General features: G+C 43.2%; 1 protein-coding gene across 2 annotated transcripts; it reads left to right on the top strand.

Annotated features, from left to right (window-relative positions):
* Positions 1–4854: 4854 nt before the first annotated feature.
* LMO4 (LIM domain only 4) lies at positions 4855–20979 on the top strand. 2 transcript variants are annotated; one of them, XM_084852024.1, is made up of 5 exons: positions 4855–5535; positions 8056–8294; positions 15253–15349; positions 15676–15831; positions 20225–20979. In XM_084852024.1, exons 2-5 carry the CDS (start codon positions 8059–8061, stop codon positions 20231–20233), a joined length of 498 nt encoding a protein of 165 aa, XP_084708150.1. In that variant the 5' UTR covers positions 4855–5535; positions 8056–8058; the 3' UTR covers positions 20234–20979. The 2 variants fall into 2 exon arrangements, with proteins under 2 accessions (XP_084708150.1, XP_084708149.1); XM_084852023.1 differs by lacking the exon at positions 20225–20979 and having other exon boundaries at positions 15676–20218.
* The last annotated feature ends 2092 nt before the right edge of the window (positions 20980–23071 follow it).

The following is a 23071-nucleotide window of genomic DNA, read 5'->3' as shown; positions in this document are numbered from 1 at the left end:
TGCTGGCTAGGGAATGCTGGGAATTGTAGGACTTTCATCTGTCTAAACAAGCATAGGATTGTGCCCTTAGCAGCTAGAGGGCCAATTTCAGCAGTCTAGCTAGGCTGGGTTGGAGTGGCAGCCAGACAGCGCATAGGAAGCATCATAACGCTTCCGCCGTCTTGTCCCCTCCCCCAGGAACACCCCCTTTCCCCTGCTTCGCACTCCACTTACGAGCACAGAACGGGGGACAAACCATGCCTCTTACGAGGGGACGAATTGCGCCTCTTATGAGGTGGCGGGGGCAGGGAGTCGGTTTTCTGGGAACCGACCTCCCATAAACCAAAAAATCCTATGGCTTTCTAGCCGCCGTGGGATTGCGCCCTTGTTTGTTGTTTATTTGGTCAGTCACTTACGACTCTTCGTGACTTCATGGACCAGCCCACACCAGAGCTTCCTGTCGGCCGTCGCCACCCCCAGCTCCCCCAAGGTCGAGTCCGTCACCTCCAGAATATCATCCATCCACCTTGCCCTTGGTCGGCCCCTCTTCCTTTTGCCTTCCACTTTCCCTAGCATCAGCATCTTCTCCAGGGTAGCCTGTCTTCTCATTATGTGTAGGGATGTACGAAAGTCACTTACCTGGTCTCGCAGCTTGCTTCGCGGTGTGGGGGGAGGCGCTTCACTTTTCCCCCCGAAGTTCAGGCCCCGGGGGGGAGGCTTCCCGCCTCACCCGGCCGAAATTCAGGCCAGGGAGAAGCGCCCCGTCTCCCCGGCTGCGAACTTCAAAAGAAAAACAAAACAAAACCCCGTGATAGGCTACGTAACGATTTACGTAGCCTATCATGGCTAGATCTGCAAAGTCAGACATGATAGGCTACGTTAATCGTCACGTAGCCTATCACGGGTGACTTTAAAAAAAAAAAAGTGCGTACGCAAATGGCGGCCCCCATAGGGAGCCGCCATTCCCGTTCCTTATTTGGTCCCTGTAGTCTACGTAAAGATTTACGTAGACTACGGCGAAAATAAGGGCAACGCTATTTGCGTTGCCCTTATTTTCGCTGTAGTCTACGTAAATCTTTACGTAGACTACAGGGACCAAATAAGGAACGCGAATGGCGGCTCCCTATGGGGGCCGCCATTAGCGTACGCCCTTTTTTTTTTTTAAAGTCACCCGTGATAGGCTACGTGACGATTAACGTAGCCTATCACGGCTGACTTTGCAAATCTAGCCGTGATAGGCTACGTTAATCGTTACGCAGCCTATCACAGGGGCGTTTTTGTTTTTTTTTACTTTTCTTGTAATGGTGGCGGTGGCAGCCGGTCAAAAGACCGGCTGCCGCCCCCGCCCCTGACGAAGACCTGCCGAACCGCCGCCGGGAGCGACATTCGTAAAAGTTAAGTCCCATCCCGGGGGGGGGGGGGTGGCGGAGAATTTCTCCCCAAACCTTCGGAGGACCGAATGCGTTGGCACTCGGCCCCCTGAAGTTTCGGGGAGAAATTCTCCCCCATCCCTAATTATGTGGCCAAAGTACTTCAGTTTTGCCTTTAAGATCATTCCCTCAAGGGAGCAGTCTGGCTTTATTTCCTGGAGTATGGACTGGTTTGATCTTCTTGCAGTCCAAGGCACTCTCAGAATTTTCCTCCAGCACCACAGTTCAAAAGCATCTATCTTCCTTCGCTCAGCCTTCCTTATGTTCCAGCTCTCGCAGCCATAGGTTACTACAGGGAATACCATTGCTTGAACTATGCGGACCTTTGTTGTCAGTGTGATGTCTCTGCTCTTCACTATTTTATCAAGATTTGTCATTGCCGTCCTCCCAAGAAGTAAACGTCTTCTGATTTCCTGGCTGCAGTCAGCGTCTGCAGTAATCTTTGCACCTAGAAAGACAAAGTCTGTCACTGCCTCCATGTTTTCTCCCTCTGTTTGCCAGTTATTAATCAAGCTGGTTGCCATAATCTTGGTTTTTTTTGAGGTTTAACTGCAACCCAGCTTTTGCACTTTCTTCTTTCACCTTTGTCATGAGGTTCCTCAGCTCCTCCTCGCTTTCAGCCATCAAAGTGGTATCATCTGCATATCTGAGATTGTTAATGTTTCTTCCAGCGATTTTAACTCCAGCCTTGGCTTCATCAAGGTGTGTTCTGCATACAGGTTGAATAGTAGGGTGAGAGTATACAACCCCACCGTACTCCTTTCCCAATCTTAAACCAGTCCGTTGTTCCATGGTCTGTTCTTACCATTGCTACTTGGTCATTATACAGATTCCTCAGGAGGCAAACAAGATGACTTGGTATCCACATTCCACCAAGAACTTGCCACAATTTGTTATGATCCACACAAAGGCTTTAGAATAGTCAATAAAACAGAAATAGATGTTTTTCTGAAACTCCCTGGCTTTCTCCATTATCCAGCGGATATTGGCAATTTGGTCTCTAATTCCTCTGCCTTTTCTAAACCCAGCTTGTACATCTGGCAATTCCCGTTCCATAAATTGCTGGAGTCTACCTTGCAAGATCTTGAGCATTACCTTACTGGTATGTGAAATAAGTGCCACTGTTTGATAAGTTTGAAATTCTTTGGTGCTTCCCTTTTTTGGTATGGGGATATAGGTTCATCTTTTCCAATCTGTTGGCCATTCTTGTGTTTTCCAAATTTGCTGGCATATGGCATGCATCACCTTGACAGCATCATCTTGCAAGATTTTAAACAGTTCAGCTGGGATACCATCATCTCCTGCTGCCTTGTTATTAGCAATGCTTCTTAAGGCCCATTCAACTTCACTCTTCAGGATGTCTGACTCTAGCTCACTGACTACACCGTCAAATCTATCCCCGATATTATTATCCTTCCTATACAGATCTTCCTTATATTCTTGCCACCTTTTCTTGATCTCTTCTGCCCTTAGTAGTATTATTTTCTAACACCAACTTTATGTGAGGTAGATGGTACTATCATCTTCCCAGAATGCTTATAGTCCAGGTTGGTTGAACTAAGGTGAAAGGAAGCTTCTTATAAGACCTGACTTGGTGCTTTGCTTGAAAACTACGCACTGCAAAGTCTAAATGGGCTTCCCAAGACAGCCTCTTCCTGCTTACATAAGAAGGGCTATGCTGGATCAGACCAAGGGTCCATCTAGTCCAGCATTGTGTTCACACAGTGGCCAACCAGCTGTCGACCAGGAAACCACAAGCAGGACATGAGTGCAACAGCACTCTCCCACCCATGTTTCCCAGCAGTTGGTGCACAAAGGCTCACTGCCTCTGGTACTGGGGGTAGCACATAGCCATCAGCACTAAACAGGAACTTGGAAGAAGGAATAGCAGAAAAGGAAGCACTTAAAAACCCAATGTTACTTTTTTGGGGTGGGTGGGAGGGTGTAACAGAGGCTCCTTCGGACTGTGACTCCTGCACTGATCCTCTTTGGAGAAGAACACTGGGAAAGTCACAGTCCTGACCAGTCTGCAGGTATGAGACATGCCTAAACAAAAACTTGTCTATCTGAAAGCCCCCTTCGTACTGGAGTAAGGTACAAGGAGAGTGCCTAGGTATGTAGTAGATTCATGGCTAGGTCAAAACATGATGAAGGAACAAAGCGAAGCTTTGGAGAAGTATACCTAGATTTGCTTTTAAGTTTCCCACTACCTCTCTAGTATAGCAGAGTATAAACTTGTCTCTAGAAGAAACAGTATACCTTCTCTGGCCAGCAAAATGAACGATGGTAGCGCTGCTGAACCATTCAAATTAAAGACGCATATTGAATTTGGACCTGCCCTCTGCTGTAAAGCCCTCTGGGCGGCTCTGGTCAGGTCAAAATAATTTCTCCTAACCCATTCACAGGGTTTTTGCAGATAAATGAGATCAGAACTGTAAAGCACTCTGCACACTGAAAAGCACCCCATATACAATTTAAGAGTAACTGTTCCGCCCTTTGGCAAGAAAGAACTATAGGAGATGCAGTCACCAAGTTCAGAGTAGTATGTGAATAGAATCTTAAAGCAGATCCCATTCATGTTTACCTGAACATTGAAAGTAAGTCCAATAATGGGGCTTATTCCTTAGTAAGCCTATGTAGGCTGCAATCCTATTCGCAATTGCCTGGAACAAACCCCCAGTCAACTCAGTGGGACTTACTTTTGAGTAGACATGCTACAGGACTGCACGGTGACTGTGCAAAGGGCTCGCCTACTTCGCATGCCTCGGGGATCCGAATTATTCGCACCCGAAGTTCCCGTGCAGCCTGTGCGTACTACTCAAGAGCAGGTTCCCACAGAATTTAACGCCGCTTTCCCCCAAGGCAGCGCGCCTGCGGTGACAGCCTGCCAGCTTGACCCTACGAAGAAATCAGTCTCTCCGCGCGTGCCTCGCTTGGGGCCGTGCTACTCGAGGTCAGGCAGCCCGAGTGCCTGCGCGAGGGTTACTAGGAAGTTCCGTGAAGTAAATGGAGGGAGGAAGGGAAAGAGGAGGGGGCTCACTCCCGACCGAGCGTGAGCAGGATTGAGGCCTTAATTACAGGAAAAGCTGGCCGCCCTTCGGCGACGCAATTACTGGGGCCAGGAGAAGGTCTCCAACCCCAGCGAGGAGTCGAGTGAAGCGGCCGGGGCGGCACCGACCGACCCCGGCCGGCCCCTCCTCATTCGCGCAAGCTTAAGCCGCCCCTGCTGCTGCGCGGCTTTGCTGCGCTTCCGACGTGCCTTGACTGCTCTTCTCCCCTCCCTCCGCTCCTCGCCCATTCCTTTGTCTTCCTTGGTATTGGCAGGTTTTATTATTCCGCCTGAACAAACTGCGGGCGGATTGGCCCGGGCGCCGTGACGCGAGGGGCCGAGCTGCGGAGTCGTTGGGATTTTGCTCTGTCAGTAACACATGGGGAAGAGCAACGCAGAGAGGCAGCGAGGGCGCTAGCGAGAAGGGCCTCCGCGCGCGTCCTGCCGCCGCCCGCGCTCCCAGGACGCAGCAGCAGGCGCAGCAGCAGCAGCCGCCGCCGCCGCCGCCGCGCCCGGCTCGCTTCCCTCCATCGCAGGGCTTTCCCCGGACCGTGGTCGTTGGCGGCGGGAGCCTTTGGAAGCCGCCCGGGCTCCGCAAGGGCGGAGGAGGAAGAGGGGGCGGCGGCGGCGGCGCGGGGGAGCGCGAGAGAGCTCCGAAGTGCGGCCACATCTGCCAAAACTTAACCCAGCGCTCGCGGCGGCGGCGGCGGCGGCGCCCGCGCTCGCTTTTTGCAGCCCGGCGGCGCCTGAGCTCTGCAGCTCCCCTCGAGGGGAAGCAGCAGCAGCAGGACAAGGAAGGGGGAGAAAGAAGGAAGGGCTGAGGCGCAGACGTTTCCCGGACATTTCTCGGACATCTCTCTGCCCCCGCCCAGGTCCTCCTCCTCCTGGCTGGGGCGCTTGCAATTTCCTGAGGCCGGCGCTTCGCCTGCAGCCCGTCGGCGTCGTCTTGTTGGTGCTGTTGTAAACCCTCGGTAAACCCGTCTCTCTCCGGCAAGGAAGCCTTTCCCGTCTCCCAAGAGCCCCCCAAACGCCACAGCCACGTTATCCACGGCCTCTTGCACCATAGAGGGGAAACAGGTAAGACGGCGGGTGGTGGGCAGCTTCTTGCCTTTCGGGGTTCTCTTGCTATTTTGGCATGTCCCCTGTCCGCCGCTCCCGTCCCCTCCGCTCCCTCCCTCCGCGGCGGGTCCGGAATTGGAAGTAAACACGATCCGTCGCCGTGGATCAACGACGGGGTCGGGCTGCTTGTAACTCCTGGGAGCCGAGCGGCGGCGCGGCCGCCCGCAGCACCGTAGCGGTACAAAAGACTGCCTACCCGCGCCGCTTCCCCCTTGGCCCGGTTCTGCCAGCGAGTCGAGGAGCAGGAACGATCGCCCACTTTTCTTTGTAGTAAGCACTATTTTGAAACAGTGGCAGGCTGCAGTGTATATATAGATACAGCTATATTCTTAAGTGAGGTGTTTTCTCTGTTCCTCTCCTCCCTGCGCCTCCTTTTTGTTCAGGGGAGATCTGATGAATCAACCTAATTAAAACCAAGCCGTGAATTAAGCATCCATTTTTTTTTTTTTGTACTACAAATTGCAAGCTCTACGCCTGTCCCTCCCTTGGTCTCCATTAAAATCACCAGAGACGTTGTTAAAAGGAGGGAGGGGTGTGTGTGTTTTGCCTCTAGCTGCCAGCTCTCCTTTCTGTTTCATTGCCTCTGTTCCAGGACCTAAATTGCTTGGCTGTGTAATTACCAGAGTAAGCCTATTTAAGTTAAAAGCTTTCCTTCTCGTTCTCTGCTCCCCCCCTCCCAAACTCCAAATGAAACTTGATGAGGGCCCGTCCTCAGTTATCAAGGGAGTCACTTTCTGCTCAGCCCTCTTGATTCATCTCTTTTAGATTTAATCAGCATTAAGGTATTGCTTGTCCTTAAGAGCTTTAGCTTAATGGGGTTACTGGATGCTTCTGTCAGTGTAACGTTTCCTTTATATATAATATTTACCTTTCAACAAAGACTGAAGGGGTAAGACAGTGGGTTTGTGTGTGGGGTTTTTTTTGTCTTGAGAAGATCTGAAGTGGATTTATATGATTTGGAATCTGTTTGTTTTTAATCAAAAGTAAGAAATGCAGATTCATATTGCTGGAAATGGTAACAAAAGGCCATTCCGTGAGTTAAATGCATCAGAAATCAATTTACATAAAGGTATATGATGCATTCAGAGAAATGCAATGCTAATGGCTTTTAGAGTGGCTCTCTTTCCCAAGTCTCGGGGTTTTTAGTTACAGTCTTAATTGGTGCAGTTCGCAGTCTGGTTTATTGTGTGGTCAACTGAACCATATGATCAGGAGTTATTTTGAAGGAAATCCTGTTTTGTTCTTTTAAAAAAATGGCCTATTTTAAGGAACCTGAGGCTGCTCTTGCAACCAAGTTGGGGAAGTAGCAGGAAAAGTTTGCCTTTTCTCTTCAGAGGTACTGGTCTTAGTGAATGGCCAGATCCCTTAGGTTGAGCACGTACAGCTTATGAAGGACAAAGGCAAAACTCCTTGCTAAATTGGCAGTAAATAACTTGATCTTTTTATAGTATAACTGACTGAAGGAACGCTAGTCTGTTGGACTCTGGATCAGAGGCAGAGCGAATGAATTGGTTTGAAATGAGCTTTATGAATTCGTTCCATTATTAATCTCATTGCCCAGCTTTTACAAAGCATTTATTACAAAGTGACAAATATACCTGCTTGGGTGTGTGTCTCTTTTTTAAACAGCACTGTAAGAGGCAGCCATGCTAGCTGTTTCCTGAGTGGGGCATACTTGATTGTTCTGTGCCTCTCTGCTATTACCACAAAACTTTTTTTTAGGGCAACAAAGCGTTTAGCATTTAAATTGCTGATCAAGGGCAGATTAGTAAGACAAAAGTAGATTGTGTTTGTATAGGAAGTTAACAGGCTTCTTAAAGTCTAGTGATCTATTAATATTCAGTAAAGCCTCCTTTAGGAGGGGAACCCCACTTCGTTTGAACTGTTAAAATAAATAAATAAATCGGGGCAATCATGATTGGGTCCCTGTAGAAAACAATGGCATGAAAAATGAGACCTTGAAAAACCTGTTTCGCAACTTTTTGGTTTTCTCTAGAGCTTAAACTTGCCTCTCTTGTAAAATAGAACTAAACAATCCCCTGGACTGTTCCCCCACTTGCGAACGACAGCTGTGCTTCCCGAGAGTTGTGGTCAGGCATTGTGGTGTGATCTTGGCTGCTTTTCTGCCCTTCTCATTTAAATATTGTGGGCTCCAACAATGTATATCTGGGAGGGCTGAGTAGACTGCGTGACTCCAGGTGTGTGTACTTTTCTGGCAGCAAACAAAGCTGGGGTCACTATAAGTTTGACAGGAGTATTGCAGGCTAAAACTGTCATTGGGCACAGTGAGCCAACTTGGAAGGAGAGGCAGCTAATCAACCCAGAACAAAGACTCTGAAAAGTAAACAAGTGGCTGCTCCCCATCTCTCTCTCCCCCCCCCCCTGTCTAACATAGTACTGCATTAGACAGACAAGTTGCCAGGGCTCTTGGCCTGAAAAGTAACCCTCTCTTCTCGTTTTTCTTTCTTTCCTAACCAGACCATGGTGAACCCGGGCAGCAGCTCGCAGCCTCCCCCGGTCACCAGTGGCTCCCTCTCATGGAAAAGATGTGCAGGCTGCGGTGGGAAGATTGCTGATCGCTTCTTGCTCTATGCCATGGATAGCTATTGGCACAGCCGGTGTCTGAAGTGCTCCTGCTGCCAGGCCCAGCTGGGAGAAATTGGCACGTCCTGCTACACTAAGAGTGGTATGATCCTGTGCAGGAACGACTACATCAGGTGAGAGAGACACAGAGGGAAAGCGGGCTGGTTTGCTGGCTCTTTGAAGAGTCTATATGAACACACAACTATATACCTCTCTGCGAAGCAGGGGAAAGTATGGACCAGAAGCTGGTAGCTCAAAACTAGAAATCTAATTTATTGGAGCATTTCCTTTCCTGAATTATGGTTGCAAAGTTGGACAGATGGTCCAAGGACAAATGGGAGTGAATAAAACTTCTAAGCTGCGCCTGGACTTATAAGGGAAGAACCAAGTCAAAAAAAGTTGCACTAAATATTGTGGTGGTGAGGTAGAATTGTGTCTGTCTGAAACTCTAGAGTGGGGAGGCCAAGTGTACAGCTAACTAGGGCTGTGGTGGAAAGGATTAAACAATGAAATGGCTAGGTTTTTAGTGTCTGATTTATTAGATTATTTGCATTAAGCACCTTTAAGTGGGAATGGAATGACTCGTGCTCTGTATTTATTATGAAAAGAGTTGATTAACTGTTGCAGGGGCTGTAGTTGCCCTTTGTGCAAAAATATGCATGCACACAACCCAGCAGTCATATTGCTGTGGGACTTACCTTTCCGTGTAGAAGGAGAAATATGTGTGGATGGACGCATGTTTAAATATTTCTAATTCCCTCAAATGTTCTTCATCTCCTCCATTTTTCATTTGCAAAATGTGTTAAATCTCCCCCCACCCCACTAGGTTTGGAGCAATTAATGGAAAGAATTTAAGAGGTCAGGTGCCCATTGGATCTTTTCAGGTGAACTTGAGCTCCTTTTAACTCATTTTGAAAGGAGGCATTTTGAAGGATTACACATTTAATTTGAGTAAATGACTTGATAGACTGATGCACATGAATGCTTTGAGGAGGTGTTCTAGTTCAGCAACCAGTAATTAAACTGCCCCCTCCCACCTTTTTTGGCTTAGAAAAATGTGAAGTAAAGGCATATGGGGTGCTGTCTGGATGGTCTGGATCTTCACATTTTTAGAGCACATTTGAAAAAATGAACTCGGTTCTTGGAAGGGAGGAGAAACCAGTTTAGTGTTGAAATCTCTTCCTTGTACCCCACTTCAGATATTTGGCTATAAACATCTTAAGCATCTTTCTGATGGAACTTGCATGTGAGCCTCTGTAATAGCTGTATGTAGTGCTGTGCAGAATTTCAGTTACCCTGTACTGATCTTGGAGGCATCACTATTTTGAAAGGATGGCACCAAAGAGATTCTTGCTTTTTCTGATAATGTATACTTTCCCCTTTTTTATGCTGGCACCTTCAATCAACTGAATAGAATACGTAAAACAAAATAGCTATAGAAAGGTTTTAGGGGATTGCAACATTAATTTTTCTAAGTGTCTGGATTTTTTAAGTAAATGCTAAAAATCAGTATGTGCAGGCTTACAGTGATGTGTTCTTGATCCCTGTCCGAAGCAATTGCATAAGCGAGACAGAATTCTAATTAAATAGAGCAGAATGGTTAGAGAAAGAGGTTTGTTTGAAGTGGAAAAATTGACACTACTGTTCAGATTCAATGAACGGTACAGATTTTGTCTCTCTCTACTAAAACCATCAAACAAGCCTCTTCTGATCACTACTAATTAAAATGAGAAGTTGCCTACTGTACCCCTAAGGCAAGTTCAGGCCAGCTTGTTGGAATCTCTGCTTCAGGTTTTTGTGTGTTCAAAACTTATTACAGTTTCAGTATAGGCTATTATAAATAGGGTGCTTTATCAGATGGTAAATTTGAACTGATTTTCTTCCATCAGCCTAACTCTTCAATAGAACTAAGTAGCTTGCCAGATAAAATGGAGATCAAGATTCTTTAGTATATCAGTTATGCACTTCTGGAATCCTGTCTTTCCACAGGATATAAAGGTCTAGTGACCCAAGTACATAAACACCAAGCATTTTCAGGTGTGACCCTGATGACTTTCGGGCATATGTAACTGGATGTCCTAATGTGATAAACAAAATTCTAACATTCTATCAGCATTTTGCAATGTATGTATGTGGTTTTGATTGAGGATGGGGGTTGGAAGGAGATGGAAAAAAGCCTCTTTTAAAGTCCTGATCTGTTCTTCAGGCTGCTTGCAGAAATTCCAAAGGTAATCTTAACTGAGTTATTATGAGATGTTTTTAATATTAAACTGAGAGGAGAATTGATCATCCATCCTCTGAAGTGAAAGGGTCTGGCTGCTTTGAGCCTGTAATAGGGCTACAACCCTTCCTTTTTTAAAACCAGGGGGCTGAGGTAGGTAGGGGTGTGTGTGTGTGTGTGTGAGTGAGAGAGAGAGAGAGAGGGGGGGGGAGGGGATGGAGGTCTATTGACTTTTTCTCTGGCCCCTTAACTTGCAACCATAGTACCCTAAACAAACTGGGGGTTTTTTGGGAAGGGAGGGGGGTGATGGACAACCCTCCCAGCTATGAGATTCTAGATAAAGCAGCAGTGTGGCAGTGAATCTGCACAATTAAGAGCTTTAATTAGTGTCTCCTCCATTTTCTCTTAGTTCTGATAGGTTTTATCTAATGAGATCTTGTCCCTGGCTTAGATCTGCCTGGAATGACGTGTCCGAAATGAATGAGAGCTGTGTCGCAAACAAAACATTTAATTAACAAAATTGGCCTTGGAGAGAGCAAGAGAGAATTGGCAAGGGTGGGGGGAGGAAGCAAAATAGGCTTTTTCTTAAAGGGCTAGTGCTGGAGAACCCTTTCTGTACAAATGGCAATTTAAGTATGATTCTATAACCCTTATGTTCCATCTGGAGTCCACTAGGGGGAAAAGAGTGTTTTTTTCCCCAGGGTGGGGGGAAGAGTGGGTGGTCTTGTTTATTAATGCCCAGATCAAATACCCTAGACTGTGGGTGGAATAGAGTTCAGCCTGCCCCCACCCCCTCTAATGCTGGTGGTGCTCTATTTGACATGCCAGGACAGGCACTTGATTCCCATTCCGACAGGCAAAAGATGCTCTCCTTTCTCCTTGCTGCTCATTGCCATTCACGTGGCTGTCCGCAGTATGAGCTATTTGAGGAGGGGAGGAAAGCAAGGGAGCCGCCAGGCAACGAGTTCATTTTTCTGGTAATCAACAGCAAGCTGCTATATTCAGGGAATGCTGTCCCTTTAATTGAACAGGCTAGGTAATTAAATGGCATTTTTCCAATAGGACGTGCTAGGTAAATCTAATAGTTGGTTATTTAATATCACTTTGAAGTCTGCCCACTCAAGCACAATGACAGCACAGGAGCATGTGAACTATTAGCTTGGAAAAAAAATCCAGGATCTCAAAAATTAATTAAATCGCATGCAATTTAGGGGGAACGTTTATCTTGATTTGTCATAACAGAATTAATTCAAGGCCTCCAATTCACTTGGGGGCAGATCTGTTACTCTGAATTAACCAAGCGTAATTTGGCTGATTTTTTTTTCCCCTCTTCCCCCTTCTCTAATGCAGCACTTGCTCAGCCGCCTTCCTCCCCCTTTTAAGTATCAATAGCTTCTGGTGCTTTTAAGGTGCTTGGGCTGTAGTTATGCTGAAGTACCTTTAATGGACTTGGCTCCAGGCATAATTTTCTATGTAGTCTTTGTTACATCTGATACAGCTGGTGCAAAATTTGGATCCAGTGTAGGAAATTTGCTGGAAAACCAATTGCTTCTGGATCAGTAGCTTTGGAGATGCATTTCTTTCAGACAGGAAATTTGGATACATTTGGGTACAGATATATTGTCCCTCTCCTCTCATAGTCACCCCCTTCTTGCATGCAAGGAATTCATGGGCTGCCAATGCAGAGCTCTTTGGCTTCTACAGTACCGCAATAATTCCTGCTATCCACTTTTATGTATTGTGTGTTTGAAGTCTATTTGAAAAGTATTCCAATTGGGTAAATTCATTTTTTGAGCAGCAAGAGCTAAAAAGCTCGGTTGTCCTTATCCTCTTGTTCCCACTTCATCACCACTGCCCCCTCCCCTTCTTAAAGTTCTGACAGTGTGGATGTGGGGAGGAAGAGAGGTGGATTAATTTTAAGGTGGCGTTGTGTAATGCTACAAGATGTAGAACCTTCTTTTCATCCATATATGCAGCAATTCAATGTTGGTGATTGATTGTGTTGCCCAAATGTTGAAATATTAACAACCTCCTTGGACTCCAAGACCCAAAGAAAGGAAACTGAAACCACTTCTGTCATCGCAATTAAAGAGTCCCCTGGCTTTAATTAGCCTGACCTGGGGTATCTCTCCCCCATTGCTGGAGTTAAAGAGAAAAGAGCCCATTAAAGTCCAGTCTGAGACCGATAGCTACTTAATTGAGTACCTAAAGCCTCCAGCCTTTTAAATTAAATACTGTCCTGGACAGTCCCCCTGATTAGCTAATTAACTTTCCTCTCTCACAGAACCCATGTAAAAATAACTTTTCAGTAAGAGGGTAGTTAACATTGTTTTTCTCTTTAGTGAAACAAAATTTCACTAATGCTTCTGCTAAACTTGCCACAAAATAAGAGGAAACCCATTAGCAGGGAAGAAAAATTAAATAAAATTACACTTTTTAAAGAAGTAACAGATGAGGTTTGAAGATTTTCTTTAGTAGTAGCATAACTCTGTAACCTAGTGAATGGCTGCAGGTGGCCATTAATGTTGACTTGCTTTAAAAACCAAATTGTTCCAGAATGAGACGGTGTTCGGAAGCGTGGAGTGTAGAAGTGCAAGTAGCTGTTTGGATTAGGTTTGACTGATACAGTGCTTAAAATCCACTTTAATTTAGACTTCACATGCACAACTGCCTTTGCTTTGGTCTGATTCAGCATGACTCTTACGTTCTTAGGTACTTGGTGAAGTTTGTATAATACACACATGCTTTATGAAGAGAAGAGGCTCAGTGAAATCAGAATGGTTAAATTATTATTTTTTCAGTGGTTTGCATTTGATCTCCTTTTCCATAGGACACTGTGAAATAAAGTTTTTATGTTTTTGTCTCCTCTAAAGGGGTGTGTGTGTACGCAATTCTGGGAAGAGAGCATTCATGTAGCTATGAGATTTCCTTTGGTCACACTTAAAAACCTTCAGTTGTATTTTTTTGTTGTTGCCACTTTGGTCACAGTTCTACAAATAGACCTGAAGAAGCCTTGCCTGCTGCCTCTTTAAATGACTTCCTTATAGACCATTGCCATTGATGATAATGGTGTGTGTGTGTAAGAATAATACACATAGTGAAACTCCAGATGAAGTCACAATAGTTCTTGTAAATACTTTGAAGTGGTCCTCATGATTGAACACATCCTAGAACAGCATCCACCCAGTTTTCTAGACAGTTCAGTCCCTTTTAGTCTGGAGGACTTGGCAGTGTATTAGTTCAGCTTTCCCTTTGTACCCATTCTGACTCTCAAGAAAGTGTCAGTGTGTTGCGGATCTCAGACTAATTAGTTTTGAAATGGAGTTTTGATTGAACTCTTCAAATCGATGCTGCAGCAAAATTTGTTTCTCAGGCTTCCTATTAAAAGCCATCTTAAGGGGCAGTTTTACTACTCTCCCTGTCGTTCAGTCGATACATTTAATAACAACTTACAGGCTATTTTCAATAAAGTGGCGACAGCAAATTAGTAGTTTGAACATGACAAGCCTCCCTCTGCAAGCACTGATTCTGGAAAACTCAAAGCAATTATTTTTTTTCTTTCTCCTTGATACAGAGGCATGCAGCAAAGATTCAGATTACAGCATTTTCTGTAGAATCTTGCAGACCAATACATATGCACAGTTGTATGACTTACTGTTGGGCAAAAAAGGCAGTGCAAATATTTAATCTTTATTACGACACCAGTATATTAATTTTGTAAGTTCTGATGCTTTCCCCCCCTAATGCCATGGGGAAGGGAGTTGGTGTAAGCATGCCAGCTAGTTCAGATTCCTCCACTATGAGATGGTTATGGGTCCATCATTATAAATAGCTGTGGATGCGGTGAGGAAAAAAGAAAGAAAAAAGCCTTCTTTAAATTCTAACACACGCATTCTGTAAAAGTGGGAGATCAATATTCATTAAAGTATTATATCTCAACAGTATTATGTTGTGCCTTTAAATGTAGTAGAATTGTGTATATTTTCCTACAGTCCTCTTCCCCCCCTGCTTTTCCTCTTCTCTCTCCCCCCCACATGGCAGATGTTGTGGTCTCATTTGATTGCATAGGAAAACTGCAGTGATACAGCAAACACCCAGAGAGATATGATGACAAATGGGTCCAGATCCCGGTAAATTACTTTCTGCTCAAATCGAAATTTCATTCAGTTTGTTGCTAGCAGAGATGAAGTAATCTAAATTGTGGACTCAGGAGCAGATAGAGGGAAGTTGGAGCAAGCATTTCATTATCAAGAGAGAGAGAGAAGGTTAGGATGAAAGAGATGAGCAGAGGCAAATCTAAAGTGTTGACACCATGATTGAAAAGGTTAACCCATACACATTATATATCAACCTGGATAGCCGAGAGTTTCTAATGGAAACTCTGCCCTGATGGAGGTTTACTGGAGTTTCAATACACTGAGCATGATGTCGTCTTAGATATACAATCAAATCCTCTTAACCCTTTTGATGACTCATCTCTCAAGATATGATTAAAGTACAAAAAAGTTCTTCATATAATTTCAAGGACACAATGCATTTAAACTCCAGTCATGAATTCTGTTCCCCCCCCTTTTTTTTATATGACAAACCCTGTAATCTGATAAAAAAGTGTTGTAGAGAATTGGTTTGTGTTGCTAGTTGCAAGTCAATTTTTTATTAGCTCTTGTGCATCCAAGTCTTGAGAGGTATGGGATGCTTCTATGACTATTTGGCTTGTGTTGTGTCTTTTAAATGATCACGTCCCAAAGTCTGTAAGCATGTTTCAAAAGAGGGTTTTATACATTGAAATGGCTGTTTCAGTGCTAGCTTCTTTATTCGCAAGGTTCTCGCATGGTGGAAAGAAATCACAAGCATCAACTTTTTGTTTGCAGGTTATTTGGGAATAGTGGTGCTTGCAGTGCTTGTGGGCAGTCGATTCCTGCCAGTGAGCTGGTTATGAGGGCACAAGGGAATGTCTATCATCTTAAGGTAGGAAAACCTGTCTTTTTGACGCCCCCCCCCCCCATTGCTGCTTCTATACAGAGATTTGTATTGGAATAAAATTGGCATCTGCTTTGAACTTGTAAACAGGCGTAGGTACAAATGAAAAGGTTTTTCTCCAATGCACATGGTCATCCTAGTGACTAGCACTGCTGTGTGTGTGTGTGTGTGTGAAAGCACCACTGAGTTCCAACAGTTGCAATGTTCTGTCCTAGGGTACACATTTGTGTATCCGTTTTGCTGTTGTTCAGAGGTATAATACTCTTAGCATTTCACCTCCAAAGTTTAACTCTATTTTTGTTCACCCGTTTTAGTGTTTTACCTGCTCTACCTGCCGGAACCGCCTGGTCCCTGGAGACAGGTTTCACTACATCAATGGCAGTTTATTCTGTGAACATGATAGACCTACAGCTCTCATCAACGGCCATTTGAATTCACTTCAGAGCAATCCACTACTGCCAGACCAGAAGGTGAATACTGAACAATTGCTAATGGACCTTATTAGAGCTAAATCGAGATTAATTTCTTTTCAACCTAATACTGGATATCTTTTCAAATGGCTGTATGTGACTGAATGTAGTTAACAGGATGCAGCACTAAACATCGAGGTGTTGAGTTGTGAAGTTATGAAGCGAGTCCAGTTCAGTTTGGATCTATGTACTGAGGGGTAGAAATACTTTGCCATAACAATTCTGGCAGGCAAACAGGCTTTTGTGGATGCAAACTGCTCTCTGATTAAGCACATATGCGCGAGTGTAGCATCCTGGATTCAGAAAAGCTAATTGTACAATAGCAGTTTGTGGGATCATTGCACAAGTACCATTAGAAATGTGGTTACTTTTATTTGGTTCACTAGTTTGAGTTGGCTGGATTTAAAGAAAATACTTTCACTTCCTGTTGGCTCCATTTGATCATGTGTGGTACACATCTTAGACTTAGTTGCATAAGTATAATATAGTTTATTCTCACTGGCAGAGTAGGAAACAGTTTTGATCAACAGTTGTCTTGTACCTCTGCTGGAACTGGACAGTTCTTAGATCTCTTTTAATCTCCTTAATAAGTCCCATAGCTATGCAAGTGAGTGCATTTTGATAACTGCTATGCCTAATTTATAATAATTACTGTCAACCTTCAGTTAAGGGACTGTTCATTCCACACTGGTCCAGAAAACACTGAATGCACAAGTCTTACACATAATTTTATTCGCATCATATTTCATACTGATTATGTATTGATGACATTGATTCATTTACTCTTTACAGCGCCACTTGCATGGATATTAAATCTTATTGACCACAGATGAATTTTAATTTCAAATTGGTGATGGATTTTTCCATCAGCTCTGATAGTATATTTGACTTTTTCATCATTAACCCAGGCAATCACACAGCACTGAGTTATTGCATTGAAACAAAGTGCACACTTCACTTGGTAATTCTTTATGGATTTACAATAGGAACTTCATTAATGTCTGTTCTAAGGATAGCAAAAAATAACATTTATCTGTTAGTAAGAATTTTGAAGATAAAAGTCTAAAAATATTAAACCCTCAGGCAGCTTCTACACCATCAAAAAATGTAAAGATGGTCTGTTTTTAGAGGGGAAATATGTTCTGGAAAACATGAACTTGTCACTGAATAGTGGTGCCTTGCTATAATTAAATATGTTGTTGAATGTTGCCAGTTAATAGTGACCAAGCATGTTGTGTTTTTAAGCAGAACAGATGTAGTTAAATGGTCCTATGGATGTTGTTTGGAAGTATGTCCAAGTTTAAGTTTAATGGGGCTCATTCCCAAGTAAGCGAGTTTAAGAAGACAGCCTCTTCTAAACCCTGTTTTATCATCATCATTTATAGGCCAGGTACTAGCTAGCTGGCTCTGCTAGTAAATAACTTGATTTAGAACACAAGATTTTTTGCATTTTCTCTTGGTAGTTCAACATTTATGTTTATCCATTTGTTGTGTATGTGTTAAATTTTAATATGCTTGGCGGTGCCTTTTTTCTATACATGCCTTGCTGTGTTTCAGCAAAGGTTTAGTAATGTTGGCTGTTACTGAAGAGAGAGGAGGAAGAGATCAAAATAAAAATAGGTATGCCGGGATTGCAAAGCTGCATCCAGCCTACATGTAAACTCAATGTGCAGAAAGTGTTCAGTAAGAACAGTGTCTTAATTCTTTTCTGGCGATTAACTGCATTACTACAGTACATTAAAGGACAGCTAAAGAGAGGTGTTGGAAAAAAATGGGGATGGCAACAAAGTGACATTCTCAGGAGGTAACACCAGTATAGTTTAGTGCAAGGGTGGGCAGAAGCTAGGTTTCTGAGTGATTCATAGTAGGTCAACAGTTTAACCATAGCAGCAACAAAATTACTCCTTTCCCACCCTAAATTGTACCGTTGAAATGAAGAAAGCTGGGGTAATTAGGAGTGGATTTTTGTATGAATGAATGTCAGGCCCCATACAGTTCTGGTACTCAGAACAAATCCTTGGGCTCAGAATTTTTAAATTCTTAGTATGTGGCATATGCTCCAGTTGATGGATTTCAGAGTTCTAGTAAAAGACAAAGCAGATCCTGCATGCTTGAAATCTGCCTGCACCTGACCCCACAAATGGGGTTGGGCGAGTTTGCTGTGACTTAAGCCCAATTGTCATGGCTGTAGTTTAATAAGATTCCACTGTCTTGGAAGTGGGTTGTGTTCTGTTTAGTACTGCATATGTTGGGGCTATTAAACTATGCATTACTCAGAGGGAAGAGTCAAGTCATAGGGTTATTATTTGGTGCCACAGAAGAACCTTGACAAATAAGGTTGTTGGCTGAATTCATGCTACATGATTAGTACCAGCCTCCCTACTCCATTCTCAGCCAGTACTGTCTTCCTTTGGCCTTCCTTTCACTTGAATTTGTAAAATATTGTAACAATGGCTGCTTCTGTTCTGAGCTATGTACAGTACCCAACACAATGTTGCTCTTTTAATTAATGTGGAGTAAATTCCTAAAACTGCCCCGTTGGTATTCTGAGTGTTTTACCTCCTGAGAAATAATAGGGCATACTGTGTGCTATATAATCCCTTTTTATAGGAGATTAATACTCTAAAGATAGCCTGGCAATATTTCAAATTTGACAAATGAATTTGGATCTGATTCGTTTACTCTGCCCCTAGATAGTATAGTTGCTGTATGGAAGCTGGTATTGGGCAAGTGGTGGATTTAATAAGTGTATTTTATTCCAGAAGATAGAAACTTGGTATGGTATTGTGGATATTACCTACTTCAGAAAATGTACTAAAACAGCATATCTCTAAGGAGCATCTGTTGTTTTTTTGCAACAGATATTGGCCCTTAGGCTGTTTATTGAAGATTTTCAGCCTTGCAATTAGCCACTTGCCCAGGGTGAGTAATAGTTGTTTCTGGGGAAGTCACTTGCCTGGCCCACTGTTCATCCTGTGATGCACAGCCGTGTGCCAACTTTACATACCAAAATGTTAAACTGCTTTTCAGAACTGCTTCCCAAGAAGTTTGGGAGAGAAACTGCTTCTTAAACAATGTCCTTATAAGTAAGATGGCAATGACCACTGACTTTGGGCATTGCAAGAATAATTTTAAAAAGCTGGGTATAAGGTGGAGTCCCCTTCTGTCCTGTGTAGGTTTTTTGTCACTTTGGAGCTGAGGAGCTTTCTCTAAAGCTCACAGTGTTCTTTTGTTCTGAGGTTATACTTGATCCCAGCTCTCTTTTCCTACTCCCCACCCTTTTTTACAAGGTATAAGTTTTCCTTTCATTGGTGGTGATCAGAGCATTTACTTGGCTCCAGCTCTTATACTTGTAAATAAAGCATGAGTTAGACTACGTTTTGCTATTCTGTTTCTTGCAGACAATCTTCTAGTTTACATATCGCTCAACAACTCCCTTGTACTTACATAATTGGTATTGTCTGTGTCCATAGTAGAGGACACTTGATGCTCATTTATTAAATATGCTTGCTGGCTGCTCCCTAATCTTTGTTCTGGACAGACAAATTACCTTTCTCACACTGAGCATCAGCTCTGGGGAATTAAACCTCCAAGCTTCTACCACTTTAATTAGCTTGAAAGTGGGGGGTTGCAGTTACTAATAGACCTCAGGCTTTTAGTAACTTAGGGAAAGGGTAAAAAAAAAAAAACTTCCTAGGAAGCTCAAAATGTCATTTAAAAACCATAAAAATCTAATATATTATTTCATTTTGGTAATTGCAAACAGATTGCATTCGAAAACTGTCAATCGTTTCTACTTTATCCGTGGAAGTTAGGTTTCTGTTGAGCTAGGCATTTTTAATTATCACAATTCATTAACACATCACTGTGGAGGCACATGTTTGACTTCATATATTACAGAGTTTATGTAACATTAACTAACATAGCAGATGAGGAATCTTAAATGGGAGGGAAATATTCCAAAATGTCTATATTTAGCTTTTGTGCTATGCAGCATGTTAGCTAGTGTTGCCTAGGGGAGGGTGTCTTATTTGCTTTAGACAGAATTTTTCATAATTTAGAAGATCACTTTACTTGGTGCTTCAAAGGCAAGGCGTGCCATTTCATCCCAGTCCAAGGGAAATGCATCTTTTCTAAAAGTAAAAATTGTCTGTAGGATTTCCCACTAGAAGCTCTTAATTTCCTTTGTGAAAGTGTATCTTGTAAAAATTACAGAAAATATTTTTCTCTTTCCATTTGAACTCTTTAGAGACTTGGATGACTATTGTAGAAAACCTTTAATTGAGTTAGAGTTGGAAACTAATAAAATAAGTGAATAAGGAGAAGGCGAAAGCAGTCACGTTTGGCTCAAATAAAGCATTTTAGCTAAGATGCCCATTTTTATTTCTTGCAGGTCTGCTAAAAGGTCAGAGTACTGCAGAATGCGTGCCTTCATCTCAAACTTTGTTCATCACAGATGGATCCCATGTCTCCAGTAGACAACTCACCTTTGTAGCTAGCATCAATGCCAGCTCCATGCCATTGCACCTTCTTTACTCTTGGTTGCCCTTCCCACATTTATTGGTGTATTAAAATGACTGAAAATGAACATTAAGGACTCCATGAATCTGGGCTAATGGGAGACTGTAGAGAAAATGAAAAAAAAAAGTCCACCGGAAGAGAACAACTTTGGGTGGGGAGGGGGGGGAATGACTAATGAAGCTAATTAAAATAAGCTTTCAAGTCTGCTTTCTACCCTCATTAACAATTAGCAGGGCACTGGCCAGAATTTGTACCCTGTGTTTTACCTTAACAACATTCTCTTTGCTCTTTGTATATTTAAGTGTTGTGAGGAAATGTGTTTCAAAACTCAAACATGAGCTAAAGGAAAGATGGGGCTCTTGTGATATTCTATCACAAACACTTTTATTGTATCTCTGTAAAATACAATGTATGTATGCATGTAAGTGTGTTTTGTCCTAATGTTGCTACTTCCCATGACACAAAAGAAAAAAGAAAAAAATTCAAGCTCATAGCAGCTACTGTGTAGAAATTTTCGCCTACTCCTAATTTGCTGAATGAAGAAGAAAAAAATCTTTTATTTGTGATACTTTCAGAGACATTTGCTCTAGTATGGTGTATTTAAATAATAAAAACTTAAAATGAAAATACCTTTAATTGAGTTTGGACTTCAGTGTGATGTGGCAAAGTTTTGTCAAGTAATGAAATCTTACTTACATAGCTATCACTTTAAGGAACTTTTAACTTTCAAACTAGCTTTCCTGCTTTCTAACAGCTCTATAGTAATAAAGAATGCATTGAAGTCCAGGTCACTTTTGGTAGAAGTACAGACCTCAAAAGTGATGTCCAAATATTTATTCAGGTAACAGCAGCATTTCATTAGTTAAACTGGCATTGTGACTAATTTTGTGCTCTCTTCATCTAAACTTTGTTAATAACTGGAAATGTATGTGTGTCTCTGTTTCCTACTGCTACTGCCTTGCTGTGTATAATCAATTTTGTGTGATTTCAAGGCCACATCCAGGATTTGGCGTAGCCTCTGACTTGTCATGCTAAAACTATTATGGATTTGAAGACTGGTTTAAAAGTTCACTTTAGAGCATAGCAAAGCATGTTGAGGCAGAAATTTTGCTTCACTTTAAATCTTTCTGTGTCACTGGTTTGTTTGTTTGAGAGTGGCCAGTCAGTTCCTTGTGCCCTCTGTTTATAATATAAGTCTCTCTCTCTCCCCCTCAGCCCCCCCCCACCTTCTGACTGTGCTGTTCCAATGTTCCAGTACAGTAGCACTGTTCTTAGAAGTTTCATTATAGTGTCGGGTGAGATATAAGCCAAAACCATTGTGTCGTTTCCAGTTAGTCTGACACACAACACAATGACCTGGTTCACACATAATGACAACCCAGAGTATGGGTTGTTATTGAACCCAGGAAGACAACCCATGGTTTGTAGTTGGGCTGTGAACTCGTTGAATTGTTCATGGTTATCAACCATAGTCAAACCATAGTGCAGGGCTTGCATGTAATAGCAACCCACAATTCAACAACAGCCTTTGTTCAGTTCAACAATACTCAACCCGTACTCCAGGTTATGTGCAAACCAGGCCAATATATGCAGAGGTGGGGAAATACCCAAGAGCACAGCATGGTGTACAAGGCAAACATCCTGCAAACAATGCTCGTTATGTAACTAAAATCCTGCATGCACATTTTGGATAATAAGTCATATAAATTGGAAATACCTAATGCTCTAAAGAAAAAATGTTTTAGCTGCTGCCATTATTTATGATTCGGGAAGTGCCTCAAAGTAGACTCGCCTTCCATCAACTTATTTCCATAGAAGTAAAGGGACCACAATCCAAGTACATAGTTTAGGTAGAGCAAAACCACCCTGGGCATTGGTAAATGGTGTCAGGGTGTGTGGGAGGGAGTTTGAGCCCTCTCTCAAGGTGTGTCAGTTGTGGCTCTGTAAATGTTTTCCCCAAAACGTCACTGTGGAACAACTGATTTCATATGGGGGCAAGAGAGTCAGCTCTGAAATGTGTGCTTGCTGCCATGCAGAAGGCTAAATTGAATGCCCACTGTGACGATGAGGCACATGTTGAGCTGTTTGTAATAACAGGGATTTCAAAACAGTATCCAATTTAATATGGAAACAATCTATTTTCATGGAACATTAAGACAACTGCTCCACATAGGAATTTCTCTAATAGGTTAGTGTTAGCAAACATGGAAGACCTTGGGTTGGATCCAGGATCTGCCTTCCGTTGATGGAAGGGCTGCACTCACAAAAGCTGCCTCTGCCTGATTTTTGGGAGTACCCCCCCGTTCCACACCAGAGCTCACCCCATTTGGCAGGATCACCTAACCTTCTGTGTAGCATTTTCAAGGGGCTGGAGGGGCTGCCATGCGAAGGAGTGGGCAGAGGAACCAACTTCTGTCCCAGGTGCACATGCCTCAATCTGGACCCAACCCATTTTCATTATGGAAATAACTGATAGATCTGAATATTCGCTGGAAGTCTGAATGGAGAGTGTAATGTGCACAGTTCTTGATTCTGACTGAATTACTCAGACACCACCCCAGCAGAGAATAGTTCAGGAGTAAGCTGGGTTTCCCTGAGGGGACTATGTGGTGCATGAGTAGCTTCCTGGTCTGTTGCAAGATCTTGTGATGGTGTCGGATCTTAATCTTGCCGATGAGGTAGTCTTGTGTGATGCTGATCCTTGCAAGTCAAGGAAGAG

Source organism: Heloderma suspectum, chromosome 4 (genome assembly GCF_057233095.1).
Source record: "Heloderma suspectum isolate Gila_16-S chromosome 4, 16-S_ref, whole genome shotgun sequence".
NCBI classification, from domain to species: domain Eukaryota; kingdom Metazoa; phylum Chordata; class Lepidosauria; order Squamata; family Helodermatidae; genus Heloderma; species Heloderma suspectum.
The sequence above is the reverse complement of the archived record's forward strand: the minus strand, read 5'-3'. Positions and strand labels throughout refer to the sequence as shown.

Bases quoted from the DNA above. Each gene is read 5' to 3' on its own strand.
- LMO4 (XM_084852023.1), top strand. From the start codon at position 8,059: ATGGTGAACCCGGGCAGCAGCTCGCAGCCTCCCCCGGTCACCAGTGGC. The intron at 8,295-15,252 runs GTGAGAGAGACA...TTTTGTTTGCAG, and splicing joins TGCAGGAACGACTACATCAG to GTTATTTGGGAATAGTGGTG. The intron at 15,350-15,675 runs GTAGGAAAACCT...CACCCGTTTTAG, and splicing joins GGAATGTCTATCATCTTAAG to TGTTTTACCTGCTCTACCTG.